A 17,013-nucleotide genomic window follows, 5' to 3' on the forward strand; every position below is an offset into this window, starting at 1 on the left:
TTCTTGGCTAGCACTAGAGCGTTTTATGAAACTCTAAAATCCTGCGAAGCTATGTGGCACATTCGAAACCGTTAGATCAACTGACCCATTATTAGCTACTTACAAAAGCCCTTAGCGTTAGCAACTGGCCCATATACTTACCAGCAGGCCAAGCATTCAAGTTCACTGATGGGATGCTTTACGCTGAATGGGGCATTCGCTTGTCGGTGTGTAAAGGGCACGCGTGAGTAGACAATAGGCACAGGGCGGGAGCCGGGGTCGAACTCACCCAAATCCCAGATGCTAGGGACCAGGCCTAATTAATGGAGGAATTAGGATTAATCATTAGTTAGGCTAGTCTTTCCCATATGACGATTGTTGTTTGTACTCTAAGTTCCAACATCTTGTGTCCACGGCAAAAACACCTGTCTCAATTAGGGTTTCTGAGAGCCTGTTGTGAGCTTTAATGATCCTTTCGTTTCTCTGCAAGCACTGACTCCCAATTGTTTTTGCATCATCCGACGTTTCCCTGTTTGAGCCCCCTCCACTATGGCCGCCGAAGTAGAACCCGCTAAGAAGATTTTGCTCCCCTACCTTCAACGTGCTGATGAGCTCCAGAAGCACGAACCCCTTGTAGCTTACTACTGTAATTTCTTTTCCCTCAATCTTTCACGATAAATACTTCTTTTTTGATACCGTAGCTGCCGATGACATGGATGGGAAGAAATAGGCATATCAGATATGACACAAGTACGATATTCGCCAATCCCTGTGCTTTAATATCGATCAACGAGGTTAAACAGATTATTACAGGTTCCAAGACATGAAGATTAAAAACCACTGTTTCCAGAACGCTAGCAAACTGCGCAATACAGGGCGTACCTTGTATGGATGCTACGACGATCGCTTGTTCTGAACGGAAGATCGAGCCTGCATCTGATTGCACTTTCCTAACAATTATGATTGCCAAGGGAATTTTACGTGCGGGACGTGTGATTGCCACTTTAATTTCTTTCTCACCTTGCAGGCAGGCTGTATGCAATGGAGCGTGGGTTGAAGATCCCTGTGAATGAGCGGACAAAGACAACTAATGCAATACTAGTTTCTCTCATGAATCAACTAGAAAAGGTATAGTTCAAATCTTTTGCTTATATGACGTGGTTTTGAGAGTTTTCGTGATTATATTTGCTTATATAACGTGACGAGAAAACTTGCACATGGTCCCTTATTCAGTAATGGAAATACTTCAGAGAGTTCTATTATGTTCTTATATGAATAATATCTTCTCCTTGATCCGCTAAGACGATTTATCAGGAAGATTTAATTAGGTAAGGTGATATAGTCTGAGAGCTCACTCAACCTGCCTTGTTAAAAGTTTATAGCTGTAATGTAAGGTCTAGAAAGCCTGCATTCCTGCAAATGTGCACGCTGGGCTGGTTTCCCACATTTGCCAACTGGTGATTCATGCATTCATTCATTTCTCAGGACGTTTACACAAGTCTCTAGAGACTCTTTTACTGGCCTGGATAATTTTTTAGATATTGAATAATGTGGCCACTGGGCATGTATTGCCAGCTCGAAGGGGCTTGGATGATTGATGGTTATGCAAACCAGAGGATTTTTACCTTGCTCACTGATGTCTGGTGGGGCTAAACGTGTATTGCTATCAATATGTCAAACTTTGTTTGCTACCCAGGGTCATTACTTAGCTTAGAATCCTTCTGTTCGTTTGGTTAGTAGTCACCGTCAAGATAGTGTTGAACGCTTCACAATTTTACTAATTTATATTGAATTAGGGTAAGAATTGTTTTCTAGTTTAGTTAGGTTTGTCTTTTTAAAGATGTGATGCCTAAAATTTCTCAAGGCAAGGTTCTTGAAGTTCTTTGGAGGCTTGGACTCTTGGGAAGGCATAGAGCCCTTAGTGCAGTGACGCATCTCTACCAGTTTTTGTCCACAGGGTGATTTCTGGTGTAAAGTATGTCTGCTTTGTTTGGGTAGCACTTTATTGATTGGTAATGCTTGGCTAGCGGCTTGGAACATGGCATGCAACATGCAAGGCATCTTAGTCTGTCCTATGGAAGGTTATTGAGATAAAAAGTTGAGCTATGCTTTCTTCTTCTCCTATCTGTTCCATTGATGATTCGTGATGTCAGAGCACTACCTTTTGTGGAAATCTGCTCTATACCACTTTCACAGCAGGCAAGGGAGGGGGGGAAAGTTCAGGGGTCTTCAATGTTATAAGAGTTCAAAATCTCCTTTGCATGACTGGTTTAAAGCTTCCAAAAAGTTGGAAATCCGGTCATGTCAAAGCATGTATTAGCTATATACTACTTTATATTGTATATTAAACTCTCTCTTTTATCAAAGCATGGCTGATCAGAATCTGATTTCTGCTAAGTAATCCTTTTGGAGATTAGTGTTTCTGTCTGCTATGGAAAGCAATGCTATCTCAAAGTGTTAAAGGAATCATTAGAACCTTTAAGCTTACGAAGGGGTTCTGTGAAGCACGATGCAGGATAAGAAGGCAGTTCCGTTAAGTCCTGACGACAATCTTCATGTAGAAGGCTTTGCACTCAATGTATTTACAAAGGCTGATAAGCAGGACAGAGCTGGCCGAGCTGATCTGTGAGTCTGCTCTTTTTCATTTCTTATAAAATTCAATATTGAAGAAGTTGATGTGCCAACTCTGACCATTTTTCAGAGATAAACTAATGGAACTTACCTTATGACAGGAACACTGCCAAAACTTTCTATGCTGCCAGCATATTTATTGAAATTTTGCACCAATTTGGTCCATTGCAACCTGATGTGAGTACATTGATTGGTTTCAACAGAGCAAACAGCTCCCTTATTTCCATGCCCATTTGTTATTAGCAGCTGTGTATATGAAGGCCAATCTTTTTTATCATGTCAGATGGAGCAAAAGCAGAAATATGCAGTCTGGAAGGCAGCAGATATCCGTAAGGCTCTGAGTGAAGGGAGGAAACCTATACCAGGACCACCGGGTGGTGATGAACAGCTGTCGTTTTCAGGCGGGGGAGCTTCAGATTTTGAGGTTGGTTTGTTTCTTGGGCAACTATAGAGACACAGGATTTTCATTAAGTCTTGATGCAAAGCCTTTGAACATTACCATGTTCAATGAGTATGCTGCTCATCTTCCTAGCCCTGATAGAGATTAAGTCTAAATATTTACCAGTGAGTGGATGTATGCATGGAAGTGATTGTACAATGATCTCCATTGTTGGAGATGTTATAGGAGTCCCCGTTATGCATGATGGCGTAGAGGGTTAGTAACCTTGTGGCTCACTATGATCAGGTTGGATTCCTTCCGCTCTTACCAAATTCATCTATACATAAAGTCTTTCTAGTCCTGTCTGTCCTTTCTTGTCCCTATCTCTCCTGTTAGAGACTCACTGTGCCCACCTGTGAGCCCCCAATTTGAGGGGACAAGGGGCAGTGAGAGGTAGGAGGGCTGGGAAAGAGAGAGACCCAGGCAACCAGCACATAGGCTGGTTGCTGCCTGCAACAGCAGAGATATAGGGGGCCTTGTGACTCCCTTGGAGGTGTCTACAGCCACATGGACTGGCTGCACAGGGCACCCTTTTATAGGGGCCTGTGGCAGGCCCAGTCGGCCCAACCAGGGCCACCGACCAGAGCCAACCCTGGTCGGATTTCCAGGGCATCTGGTCGGCCACCAGACAGGGTACCGACCCTGCTGGTCGGTCAACCCTAAGGGCCTGGGCAGTGCCTATAAAAGGCCCACTCCTTCAGTATTTCCAGCATCCAGTGCAGGACAGAAAGCCTCCTTCCTAGGCTGTGCTGTGCACTCAGAGCTGGTTCAGTTTGACAGAGAGAGTTCCATCAGTTTTCCTCAGCACTTGGCTGAGTTTTGTATTGCTCCCTTGGAGCCAGTTTCTGCCCACCATCCGGTGGATGAATATACTCTTTCTCTCTCTCCGTTTAAGTTATCTCTGAGTGAGTGTTTATTGCATCTGTGATCAGTTATCTGAGTTGAGTGTGTTGGAAGAGTGGGAGAGATCTTGGGTGGAGGTTTGAGTGATTCATTCCCTCCTATTCTCCAACATGGTATCAGAGCCATAGGCTCTCAACTCTGTTGGGGTAAAGGCACATTGCCACCCCTTTATTAAAGATAGGACACCTATGACTGTCTTAAGACAGTCATAGGGTAAAACCTAATCCTAATAAAACTAAAGAGTTTGTGGTGTGGCTCATCACTTCACACCCGCACATTTGAGTCTCTCTCTCTCTCTCACTCTCTCTTCCTCTTGCTCTTCTTCCTCTTTCCGGCCCTTCAACTGGTATCAGAGCCAGCTTCACTCCCCTCCAGCCCCACTCTCCTCTCTACCCCTTTTCCTTGCCTCTTGGGCTTCGTGCCCTTGGCATTGCACAGGGCAGCTGCCAGCGTGCATCGCAGGCCAGCAGGACAGCAGCGCAGGCTGCTGCAGCAGAGCGGCGCGGTACATCTGCAGCAGTGCGGCTGCAGCAGGGCGGGGCATCGCGCGGTCGAGGGCGGCGCCGAGCAGCGCACGCGTGAGCAGATCTGTGCATCGCGCGTTGCGCCGTACGTCCGTACATCCGTACGGACACCGTACTTTTTTTTCTTTCGTCTGGTACCTTCGACCGCCGTACGGACACGCGTCGGCCGTACAGCAGTACGGACAGTCGTCTGCAACAGTACGGATCGCCGTACGAACTGTGTAGGGAGTTGCTTCCGAATTTTTTGCGTCAGGGAGGTGCATTTTCTGGTTTGGATCTGCGTCAGAGGAGTACATTTCTCCTTGGATCTGTACCCTGCACAGGTACAGCAGGTACATTTGTACCCTGCACAGGTACACAGGTACGAAAGTACAACAGGTACATCTTTTTTTGGGGAAAGAAAGAGAAGGAGAAAGAGCACTCTGCTCTTCATTCAGGATCATCTTTCAGTTCTCAAAACTGTGTTTTCTTGAAAGTACAGCAAGTACCTTCATCTCCCTCGTGCTTGAGGTGAACAGAACCACAGTGTGTGGTTGATTGCACAGTTATCTGTTTTCGTGAAGGAAATGCCTTGATTCTGCAGAGGACTTTTATGCTTTTACTGGGTTTGAATCTCAGTTTACGGGTGAGCAGATCATAGGGCTTTTGCCCGGCAGTTGATGCTTTGTATGCCTTGAGGCATTGTGGTGCCAGAGTGCACACATTTGTCTCGATTTCCGCAGTGTCGAGGTGACATTTTCTTGCAGGTCACATTTCTTGTGCAACACTCAGAGAACCTCAGTTGAGCCACGCTTGGCCAGGGCGCATCGAGTTTACTCGGTCCCTAACTGTCCATCGTTGACAGTGCTCAAAAGGTTCCTCATTGAGTGTTTGTACGTTGGGATCTGTGTATGTCATTTCTACACAGGGCAGTATTTGCATTACACTGTTAGTTGATTTTGTCAGAGAGATTTACATTTTGTATGCTACCTCAGTGTTGAGGTGTTCTTCACTTGGTTCAGGTGTCAGATCAAAGGGCTTTTGCTCAGATTTTGCTTGAGAGCACTTGGGTTACTGTCAGAGATCTTCAGATGCCTTTTTTTCCCCTTGGCAGAAGGGTGATTGCTTGGGATTTGTCCCATTTTCTGTTGCAGGTTTGTGACAGGCTGAAGTGTCTGGAGCCTCTTTTTTTTTTTTTTCAGTAAACAAAACAGTGTATGCCAAGTGGTTTATGCATATTAAATCAGTGCAATACCTCATCTGAGGTGGGAGAAGTGATCAGTACAGCAGTGTTTTGTGCTTCGTCAGCTGATGATGCACTGTTAAAGCACTTGTGGAACAGCTGCAGCATTCTGGATTTACTGTTTATGCCTATTTGAGCACGGTACAGTGTGTCAGAAGGTACAGTGATTGCAGGGACATTTACTGTTTTGCTGTAGATCTTTTTGACAGTAAAAACAGCACTATTCTGAGTGCTTCTGGCTCTTGATAGAGCAGGTTTTTTCTGAGAAATCAGAATTTTATTCAGTCTTTTTACTTCCAGGGAATCAGGCACTTTCCTTATCTGATATGGCATCAGGGGGAAGTGAATCATCAATTCTGAACATAAAGAAACTGGAAGGAGCACACAATTATGCATTATGGGCAGAACAGTGTTTGAATGTACTTCTGTTAAAGAAGATTTCTAAGCCCATAAGGGTGAAGGGTGTCAAGCCATCTGATATGGCAGATGATGACTGGGAAGAGCTTGATTTGTCCGCAAGGGCAGCTATCATGCTTACTATTTCTGATACTCTTGTGTTCAATGTTCAGGCTGAAAAGACCTCTTATGGCCTATGGCAGAGGCTAGAAGAGTTGTATGCCCAAAAGAGCTCAGCCAGTAAGGTTTATTGGTTGAAGAAGCTGGTTGATCTTCGCATGAAGGAAGGTACAGCTATGACCTTACACTTGAGTGAGTTCAATGCCATCTTTACACAGCTTATTGCACAGGGATTGAACCTTGATGAGGAGTTCAAGGCTACTTTCTTGTTGTGTACCCTCCCTGAGAGTTGGGACACTTTCAAGACCACCCTGTCAAATTCGAATGTCACTCTTATGTATGCTGATGTAGAGAGCTCTCTCCTTATGGAGGAGATGAGCAGGAAGAATAATGCGAGCAGCAAGTCTTCAAATGCCTTGCAGGTACAGGATAGAGGCAGGACTCAGCAGAAGGGCAGATCTGCTGGTAAGTCCAAATCCCGCAGTCAGTCCCGTGGTAAAAAGGATATTGAATGCTTTTACTGTGGCAAGAAGGGACATGTGAAGTCTAAGTGCTTCAAGTTCATACGGGATCAGAAAGCCAAGAAGGCTGAAACAAAGGATGCAGGCAGTGGAAGCAAAGGCAAAGGCAAGGCCAAGGTAGATGACTTGGATGCAGTGAATGTTGCAGCAGAGGACAGTGACAGTGACAGACATGAGGTATTATGTTCTTCTGCTGTAATTGCACATACCTTGGTTATTGATGGCCATGACATGCACACCTGGCTCTTGGATTCAGGTGCTTCTTTTCATGTTACTCCTCATAGGGAGTGGTTTACTTCCTACACAGGTACTCATGGAGTTGTTCACCTTGGGAACAACTATGCATGTCAGATTGTAGGGATTGGCAGTATACAGATAGTGTTCCCTGATGGACGCACATTTATGCTTGATGGTGTTCGCCATGTGCCGCAAATCAAGAAAAATCTGATTAGCACTGGCTTGTTGGATGACAGTGGTTACCACACCACATTTGGGGATACCAAATGGGTGATTACTGATGGCCAGGTTGTAGTGGCTGAGGGTTTTAAGAGTGATACCTTGTACCCTCTTTATGTTTCCAGTGTGGGTAATCATGTTGTTGCCATAACCGAGCTGCCAAAGGTTTCATTGTGGCATAGTCGGTTGGGACACATGTCTGTTAAAGGAATGCAAGAACTGTCACGTTTGGGTTATCTGCCGTCTCTTTCTTTTTCAGATTTGCCTACTTGTGATCATTGCATATTTGGCAAGCATTCTGTGACTCCTCATAAGAGGAGAACTCCCCAGAATAGAGCACCGCTTGATCTAGTGCACACTGATTTGTGTGAGATGCCACAGTTATCACTAGGGGGTGCAAAGTATTTTATTACTTTTATTGATGATGCCACACGCAAAGTGTGGGTCTATTTCTTGAAGCATAAGGGCGATGCCTTAGATGCTTTCAAGAAGTTTGTCGCTCAGGTTGAGAATCGGACAGGTCGTAGGCTGAAATGCCTCAGATCCGATAATGGGGGTGAGTATGTGTCACATGCTTTTGTGCAGTTTTGCGAAGCTAAGGGCATTAAACAGGAACTCACAGCCCCTCATAATGCATCTCAAAATGGTGCAAGTGAGCGGATGAATCGAACTATTCAGGAGAAGGTTCGATGTATGTTGTCTTATGCTGCATTACCCCATGGCTTCTGGGCAGAAGCCGTGCAAACAGCAGTTCACATTATTAACAGGTCGCCAAACAAGGCTTTGGAGTTGAAAGTGCCAGAGGAGGTGTGGTCTGGCAAGCCACCTTCATATAAGCACTTACGTGTATTTGGCTGCGAGTGCTTTGCTCATGTACGCAAAGAACTGCGCACCAAACTGGAGCCAAAGTCTATCAGATGCATCTTTATGGGTTATGGTGACGAAGGTGAAATGGGGTACAGGTTATGGGATCCCGTTAAACGGAAGATTATACGCAGCAATGATGTCATCTTTAAAGAGGATAGTGTACACAAGGAACCCGTGCAACCTGTGGAATACAGGAGGGTTATTTATGATGATGTTGGACAGCAAAGAATGCCCTTTTATATGCAGCAGCAGGCTGCTGCAGATAACCCTGTTCAAGAGGGTATACAGGCTGGAAATCAGCCAGATAATTTTGCCAATGATGCACCACTGGATATGCCAGCAGATGGGGCTGTAGAACAGCCAGATATGGTGGTACAGCCACCCGTCATGCATGACGAACAGGCTGGACAGCAGCCTAATCCGGAACATTTTGTTAGGAGGAGTACCCGTGTACAACGGCCTCCTGCCAGGTTTGTTCCAGGAGCCAATAATGTGGCTGATTTTATCATGCTGACAGATTGTGGTGAGCCTTCCAGCTTCAAGGAAGCTATGGGAAGAACAGAGAAAAGGAAGTGGGAGAAAGCCATGCAGTCAGAAATGGACTCCTTACTTCAAAATGATACATGGGACTTGGTGCAGCTACCTGCAGGCAGAAAGGTTTTGCCATGCAAGTGGGTTTACAAAGTCAAAGTGGATTCAAATGCTTTACCGAGGTATAAGGCCAGATTGGTTGCCAAGGGATTTAAGCAGGAGAAGGGCATTGACTTTGATGAGATCTTTTCCCCTGTAGTCAAGATGACTACTTTGAGAGCAGTGTTAGCTCTTGTTGCTCATGACGACATGGATTTATGCCAGATGGATGTGAAGACTGCTTTTCTTCACGGAGATCTCCATGATGAGATCTATATGAGTCAGCCAGAGGGATATGCTGTTAAAGGGAAAGAGCAGCTTGTGTGTAAGCTCAAGAGGAGCTTGTATGGACTCAAGCAGGCGCCAAGAGAATGGTACAAGAAGTTTGATGCCTTCATGCAGTCCCAAGGGTATCATAGGTGTGACACCGATCATTGCTTGTACACCAAACGGGCAAAGGATGGCAGTTTGATGCTACTCATTCTATATGTGGATGACATGCTGATTGCCAGTAAATCTCAGCATGAGATTAGTGCTTTGAAGAAACAACTGCATAAGTCTTTTGACATGAAAGACTTGGGTGATGCAAACCATATTCTTGGCATGCGGATTACTCGTGACAGGTCCAAGGGACTTTTGTTTCTGTCACAGAAGGAGTACATTGACAAAGTACTGCAGAGGTTTAAAATGGAGGGGGGGAAGTCTATTAGTACCCCGTTGCCTCCACATTTAAAACTCAGCAGTAAGGACAGCCCCAGATCAGATGATGATAAGGCTGAGATGGCCAAGGTTCCGTATGCATCTGCAGTTGGTTCTTTGATGTATGCCATGGTTGCCACTCGTCCGGATATTGCTTTTGCGGTGGGAGTCATCAGCAGGTATATGGCAAATCCAGGCAAGAGGCACTGGGAAGCAGTGAAAGGTGTCTTGAGGTATCTCAAGGGTACCAAAGACTTGTGCATATGCTATGGTAGGCAAGATGCATTGGTGCATGGTTTTACAGATTCAGACTATGCAGGGAATGCAGATAACCGGAAATCTACTACCGGTTATATTTTCACATTTGCAGGAGGTGCTATATCATGGGTATCTCGGTTGCAGAAATGCGTTGCACTGTCAACTACTGAAGCTGAATATGTTGCAGCCACTGAGGCTTGCAAGGAAGCAATATGGCTTACTCGGCTGGTGGGAGATTTGGGCATTACAGGAGATATGCTAGTTTTGCATTGTGATAGTCAGAGTGCTATCATGTTGGCAAAGAATCCGGTCTTTCATCAAAAGACCAAGCACATTGATGTGAAATATCATTTCATCAGGGAGGTACTGGAAGACAAGCGACTCGAGCTTGTGAAAGTGCACACTGATGATAATCCTGCAGATTTGCTCACTAAGAGCTTGCCTACAGAGCGGTTTGCACATTGCCGCCACATCATGGGATTAGGATGAGACCATTCTTATTTTATGGTCTTGTATACAGTAACTGTATATTGCTGTAATTTTTATTCTTTTCTTCCCTTTAGGCACATTGGCCTTTAGGTGGGAGGTTGTTGGGGTAAAGGCACATTGCCACCCCTTTATTAAAGATAGGACACCTATGACTGTCTTAAGACAGTCATAGGGTAAAACCTAATCCTAATAAAACTAAAGAGTTTGTGGTGTGGCTCATCACTTCACACCCGCACATTTGAGTCTCTCTCTCTCTCTCACACTCTCTTCCTCTTGCTCTTCTTCCTCTTTCCGGCCCTTCAAACTCTTCTTCATTAAAGCACACTCTGAAGGAAGGAGTCCCTTGGCAGTAAGGCGATTCTGTTTTCAGCTCAGGCTAGCACGGGAGGTCAGTACATCTTTTCTGTTTCAGTTTTTCAGTTTGCTATTCACCGAGATGGATCAGCGTTCAGAAGCCTCTACACCCACTGCTCGTCCTTCCTCCTTCTCCAGTCATCTTCCTTCTTCATTTATACCCAATTTTGGTGAAGCTGGAAAGCTTGATGGCACGAACTATCCAATTTGGAAAGTCGAGATCCAAAGCCATCTGTTGGCATGGAAGTTGTGGAAGATAGTGATTGGGACCGAGGAGAAGCCGGAGGACATTGTGGACAAAAGAGGTGAAGTTCTAGTTGAAACAGATGCGGATGAACTTTGTGCCTGGGAGGAGAGGGATGCTCAAGCCTTAGCAATGCTTATTGGCACGACAGCGGATGCTGTGATTCCTCATATCCAGTTGGCAGAGACGTCTTCAGAGGCGTGGGCCATACTGAAGGAGCTGTATGAAACCGATAATACAGCCCGTATCATTACTCTTCAGCATCAGCTCTATAATCTTGATATGAATGAGGGTGATAGTATGCATGATCATCTGACAAAGGTGAAAGTCGTGCGGGACCAGCTCGCAGTAGTTGGTCAGAAGGTGGACACGAGTCAATTGGCGTTGCTCACACTTCACAAGTTGCCACGGAGTTTCAAAGGTTTTGTGACTACGGTCATTGCGGGTCAACGGACTAAGCCAATCACCTTCGAGGAGCTTGGCCCACTCCTGCTTCAAGAGGAGGCTTGAGAGAAACTCTTTACGCAAACCGACGAGAAGGCATTGGTGGCCAAAGACAAGCCTGGAAAGGGCAAGCCAAAGGATTCCAAGAGATCAGAGGACGCTGACCGTAAGAAGAAAATGAAGTGCTATTACTATGAAAAGCTTGGCCACTTTGCCAAAGAATGCCGAAAGAAGAAAGCAGATCAGAAGCGGAAGAGAGAAGCCAAGAACAAAGAAGAGCCTAAGAATGATTCTGCCAATGTGATGACTGGACAGTTGTTTTTAATCAGTGAACATTGTTCAGCATATGCAGTCAGTGAAGGTAAAGAGGGTTGGTATGTTGATAGCGGTGCTTCCAAGCACATGTCCAACAGAAGGACTTGGTTCAAAACCATGGAAAGTATACACTCGGATTCCAAAGTTTCTGTCGGGGATAGCCGAACGTGTCCTGTGAAGGGCATTGGTAGCATTCCTTTCATTACAACGGCGGGTGAGGAGAAGGATCTCTCTGGAGTACTTTATGTATCCAACCTTTGCAAGAATTTACTGTTTGTAAGTCAGATGGACAAAAACAACATGGCAGTTCTCTTTCAAGATGGCAAGGTCACCGTGACATCCAAAGCAAATGGACAGATGGTGGCTCAAGGCATTGAAGAGAATGGACTGTACCGTCTTAGTGCAATGTTGGTTCAAGAAGACAACGAAAAATCCAAACTTTGGCATGAGCGCTTTGGTCATGTCAGCTATGGAATCTTGGCTGAAATGTCAAAGTCGAAGATGGTGGATGGACTTCCACCAATTACAGGCAAGGATGATGTCTGTAGGGCTTGTCTAGAAGGCAAGCAGCATAGGGATAAATTCCCACAAGAGGCCTCGTTTCGGGCAAGCAAACCACTTGAGTTGGTTCACGTCGACATTTGTGGTCCAATGTCTACACCATCGTGGGCAGGATCCAGGTACTCACTTCTCTTTGTGGATGATTTCAGTAGAATGACCTGGGTATATTGTTTGGCTAAAAAGTCTTAGGCTTTCGAGAAGTTCAAGGATTGGAAGGCCAGAGTTGAAAAGGAGACAGGGGAGGATGTCAAGACATTCCGCACAGACAGGGGGGGAGAATTCACCTCAAATGAGTTCAACACATTTTGTCGCAAGCATGGGATCAAGCGACAACTCACCACCGCACATACTTCTCAGCAAAACGGGGTAGCCGAGAGGAAGCATAGAACCACCACAGAGACAAGGCTTGCTATGCTCCGAGGGAGGAACCTTTCTAAAGCTTATTAGAGTGAAGTTATCAATGCAGCCGTATACATTCTCAACAGTTGCAAGACGAAGGCCGTTAAGGACAAGACTCCATATGAGGCATTTTATGGTAAGAAGCCCTCTATCACTCTCATCTTCGCATTTTTGGTTCTAACGCATGGGTGCATGTGCACAAGGAAGACAAGACCAAGCTTGATTCCCGGAGCAGAAAATGTATCTTTATTGGGTATAGCGAAGAATCCAAGGCCTATCGACTCTTCGACACAGTAAAGAAGCAAATCCTTATCAGTCGGGATGTTGTCTTTGAGGAAAAGGAACCTGAATCCCAGGAGGAGCCGCAGATTGAGGAGGAGGAGATTGTTCAACCCCCCAACCCACCCTGCCCGAGGTTGACCATCCAAGAGGTGGCAAAATCAGAAGCTGATGTTCCACAAGATACTCAGGAAGAGTAGGATGTTTCGGAAGAAGTTCCAGTTCCTTCTCCCACAGAGAAGTAGAAAAAGTTGCCCCAATGGTACCTCCGGACATTGGAAGAGTCTCGGGTCAACGAATTACCTGAGAGTAGCAGTTCCGGATTGCGGCAGTCTCAACGTCTTCAAAAGACCCCATCCGTGAATTTTGCGTTGGTGGCTCAGCTTGACGAGCCAAGGATCTTCGAGGAGACAAAGGACAATCCATAATGGCAGGCTGCCATGAAGGCTGAGATGGATGCTATCCTGAAGAACAATACCTAGGACTTAGTGGCCAGGCCCCCGCGACGGAAAGTCATCGGCACTAAGTGGGTATACAAACTTAAATACAAATCAGACGGCAGCTTGGATAAGTATAAAGCAAGGTTAGTGGTCAAAGGTTTTGCTCAAACTGAAGGCTTGGATTTTGATGAAACTTTTGCTCCCACAGCCCGCATGGTTACTATCCGGACAGTGATTGCCCTTGTTGCCCAATTCTAGTGGCCTATTTTTCAAATGGATGTGAAGTCCGCATTCCTTAATGGAACCCTGGAGGAGGAGGTATACATGGAGCAGCCACCGGGCTTTCAAGATCCAGGGTCCCTATTAAAGGTCTGCAGGTTGAAGAAGGCGTTATACGAGCTGAAACAGGTTCCCAGAGCTTGGTACCAAAGGATTGATGTATTCTTTTAGAAGATAGGGCTAAGTCGGAGTCCTGAGGCAAACCTTTACTTGTTCATTGAGAAGGGATTGCGACTGGTACTCATCCTCTATGTTGATGATCTTATCTTGACAGGTGATCATGTCAAGAAGATTTCACAGGTCAGGGAGCTACTCATGTCTGAGTTTGAGATGACTGACCTTGGGTTATTACATTACTTCCTTGGGATTGAAGTAAAGCAGGCTAAAGACAGGATCTTCATTTCACAGGAGAAATATTGCAGAGAACTTCTGAAGAGATTTTAGATGGAGGATTGCAGGACAGCATTAACTCCCATGGAGGTCGGGCTCAAGCTAAGTGTTCACGACACATCTCAGCCGGTTGATACACATCTAGGACAGTCCTCAGCTACTCAAGATGAGGAGAGCTTATGAGTTTGTCCAAGTGATGATTACGTGTGTATGTGTGTGTGTGTGTGTGTGTGTGAGAGAGAGAGAGAGAGAGAGAGAGAGAGAGAGAGAGAGAGGTGGGCAGGCGGGGGGGAGGGACGCCTTCATTCGCATTGCATGCTCATGGGCCTGCTTCCGCATTTACGAAGGCCCAAGGCTCCTCGTCCGCATTGCTGCAGGCTCGTGGGCCCGCTTCAGCCTTTACAAGGCCTGAGGCCCCTCAAAAGCTATATGAGAAAGCTGGCCATGAGAAGGACCACTTCGAGTGAAGGAATATTAACAGGATGGGCAAGACAAGACTGGTAAGCCAGAGAAAACGATCCTTTAGAGGATGAGAATACTTCAAACAGTGAGAAAAAGAAATGCTATCATTGTGATTAGCTTGGTGCGGGATTGCAAAGGCGGGTCATAAAAAGAACTAGTCTAAGACAGTAGGGCCGGAACCATAATGGGTCTCCAAAATAACATTGCACAGGATTGATCGATCAAAACGAGGTTTGTTGTTTGTTGCATTGAGAAGCGAGCTTTTCAAAGAAAATTTGGCTGCATGAAAATCAAGAAAACAATCTGAAAATTTAGCTCCACAAGAAGCTGTGTTTGTAGTCCTAATTGAGGTGTTGCTTACAATTATTAGTTTGTAGACCTACCTCCAACCTAAGCACAGGTCTCATGTTTCAGATATGTCTCTACCACGTCAGAATCATGCATTTGAATTTAAAGTATTCACATATGTCCATTGCTTCCATTTCAGACCCTTAGTTTTTGCAGAAATTGTAGTTCCTGACATTTTTTGGCACTTTTGTGCACTGCTCAAACACCTCACTAATTCCCTAGATTTGATCTCTACCCCCTTTCTCTCACACTCTTCCCAAGATTGAGAGAGATAGAAGAACTGAGGGTTACCTTTGTAATGCGCACCTACGTTTCCCTACTAGTTATGCCCTCCCTTGATCTTCCCCCTCTGCTTCTTACGTTGCCCATATGCACTCTTCTTTGGCTCATGGACAGCTTCTTTTGGTTCCTGGGTTGCTCGCAGACATGAGGAGTGGGATTCAGCATTGATACTGTCATTGCTCTAGGCCAAGGCAACAGAGCCTGGCAGAGTATTGTATGTAGTGAGGGTAGTCCACTGAGCCTGGATGTCAACCAGGATTTTCTATCCCAAACTTCCGTAAGGCATTTACATCTGTCTTGTGAAATTCAGAAAGTCCAGCTAAATCTGCAAAAGTATCATTGTGTGCATCCTGCTATACCACTCCAGATTGTGAAAACCCACCTTGTTTGTTTTTCTGTCGAACTCACCTCGTTTTTGTTCTGTCAAATGGTGAGTTTGATATGTTGCACATTTGGTTTTTTTGGTGTTGTATATTGCAAAGGCATATCATGCCACACTTAGTATAATTAAAATTCAATCATTTTTGTCAAATTTGGAAAAAAGTTGATTTTTGCAGGTGCACGTGCTTCTCTTCATGTTGAGAAGGGTAAAAACTTTCCTCCTGTTTCAAGGAACCTTACATTGCATTTGGATAATTCGTCTTCATAGGGAAAAAAGTGTTCAGATCCTATATTGATTTGTTGCTCTAATGAATGCCCAAGCTTGATTTGTTGTGCTCGTTTCTTGTGTGTCCTATATTCCGAAAGTACAGGTTGCCATGATTTTGTAAATTATCCACATAATTTTTCTTAATCCGCCCTAAGTAGTTTGGCTGAATCTGGGAAGAAAAGTATTAAATTATTTTTTTTGGGGGGTTTTGGCACAGGTATCTCCTGAGAAGGAAGCTCTAATCTCAGCAGAACGAAGACCCCCTGTAGAGCAAGCCTTGAATGTAGGATTTGGGATGCCAAGCTCGAGCATTGATGGGACAGAAAAGTTTACCCCTCAAGTTTCACAGCCTGATTATAACCACCATCATTCAAGTAGTATGGAATTCCCAACTCCTACACAGCCTCCGGATCCCTCATTGGCTGGCTATACACCTCCCTATGCTGGATCATATTACCCATCGTCATCAACACCCGATACTTCTGTGTCTCCGCTAATGACCCCTCATCAATATGGGTCGACATCTGCTTTGGATGGAGCTAATGGTCAGTCTTACCAAGGGAATTACCACCAGTACTCTCCAACTCTACCTGATGGGCTAGGCCCCAACAGTATGCCAACATATTTCACTCACCATGGAGGCTCAGATGCAGTCTTTTATCAATCTCCTGGTGGTCATGCCCCAAGTGCTGCTGTATATCCTGTGCCAACATTTTCACCATCAGAGTATGGTTCATTTTCTTCAGGCGATACTGGAGGTCCCTCTGGATTAGAACGGACAATTAGTGCACCAGCGGCTGTAAAAGGGCAGATATACCAGCCTCCACCTGAGAAAATAGCTGAAGCACAGAAGGTTACAAGGTTTGCTGTTAGTGCACTTGCTTTTGACGATGTCCCGACTGCCATATCTTATCTGAAACAGTCACTTGAGCTGCTAACTAATCCTTCTACCTCAACGTAGCTTGATTAATTATTGAATGAAGAATTGGAGTGTATTGTCATCATGTACAAAAATAATCTGTATTTTGTTTGGTGAATCTTTCATTTGTTATTTGGAGAAATTGATCTACTACAGGAGTGTTAAAAAAATTATGTGCCAGTGCCAATATGTGATATGATGTATCAATCTAATGTCATTGATTATGCCTCTTAGCACATGTTTCGAGATTTTGGCTATATGCGTTGCACGAGGGACTTCCAAAGTGAATTTGCATTGATGCATCATCCCCCCCCCCCAAAAAAAAAAAGAACCTTGAAAATAATTGTCAAAGTTACATCAATTGTGGATAGTGTAAAGTGTATTCTTTGTCCTCCTCTTGGGTGAACACAAGGGGCTCACTGTTGTGCTCACATGTAGAACAAATTATCATGTTAATCCTGAAGGCTGAGATCTCTCTCTCTCTCTCTCTCTCTCTCTCTCTGTACCTTGGAGA

General features: G+C 45.0%; 1 protein-coding gene across 2 annotated transcripts; it reads left to right on the forward strand.

Annotated features, from left to right (window-relative positions):
- The first annotated feature begins 344 nt into the window (after nucleotides 1-344).
- EXT-LIKE (hydroxyproline-rich glycoprotein family protein) lies at nucleotides 345-16,671 on the forward strand. Of its 2 annotated transcripts, none has more exons than XM_087391002.1 (6): nucleotides 345-625; nucleotides 1,007-1,107; nucleotides 2,495-2,604; nucleotides 2,712-2,787; nucleotides 2,894-3,034; nucleotides 15,798-16,670. In XM_087391002.1, the coding sequence occupies exons 1-6, from the start codon at nucleotides 529-531 to the stop codon at nucleotides 16,539-16,541; spliced, it is 1,269 nt and encodes a 422-aa protein (XP_087247128.1). In that variant the 5' UTR covers nucleotides 345-528; the 3' UTR covers nucleotides 16,542-16,670. The 2 variants fall into 2 exon arrangements, with proteins under 2 accessions (XP_087247128.1, XP_087247129.1); XM_087391003.1 differs by having other exon boundaries at nucleotides 608-625; nucleotides 2,485-2,604; nucleotides 15,798-16,671.
- Nucleotides 16,672-17,013: the final 342 nt, after the last annotated feature.

This window comes from Dipteris shenzhenensis, chromosome 19 (genome assembly GCF_047967505.1).
Source record: "Dipteris shenzhenensis isolate YYH24624 ecotype China chromosome 19, Dip_SZ_1.0, whole genome shotgun sequence".
NCBI lineage: Eukaryota > Viridiplantae > Streptophyta > Polypodiopsida > Gleicheniales > Dipteridaceae > Dipteris > Dipteris shenzhenensis.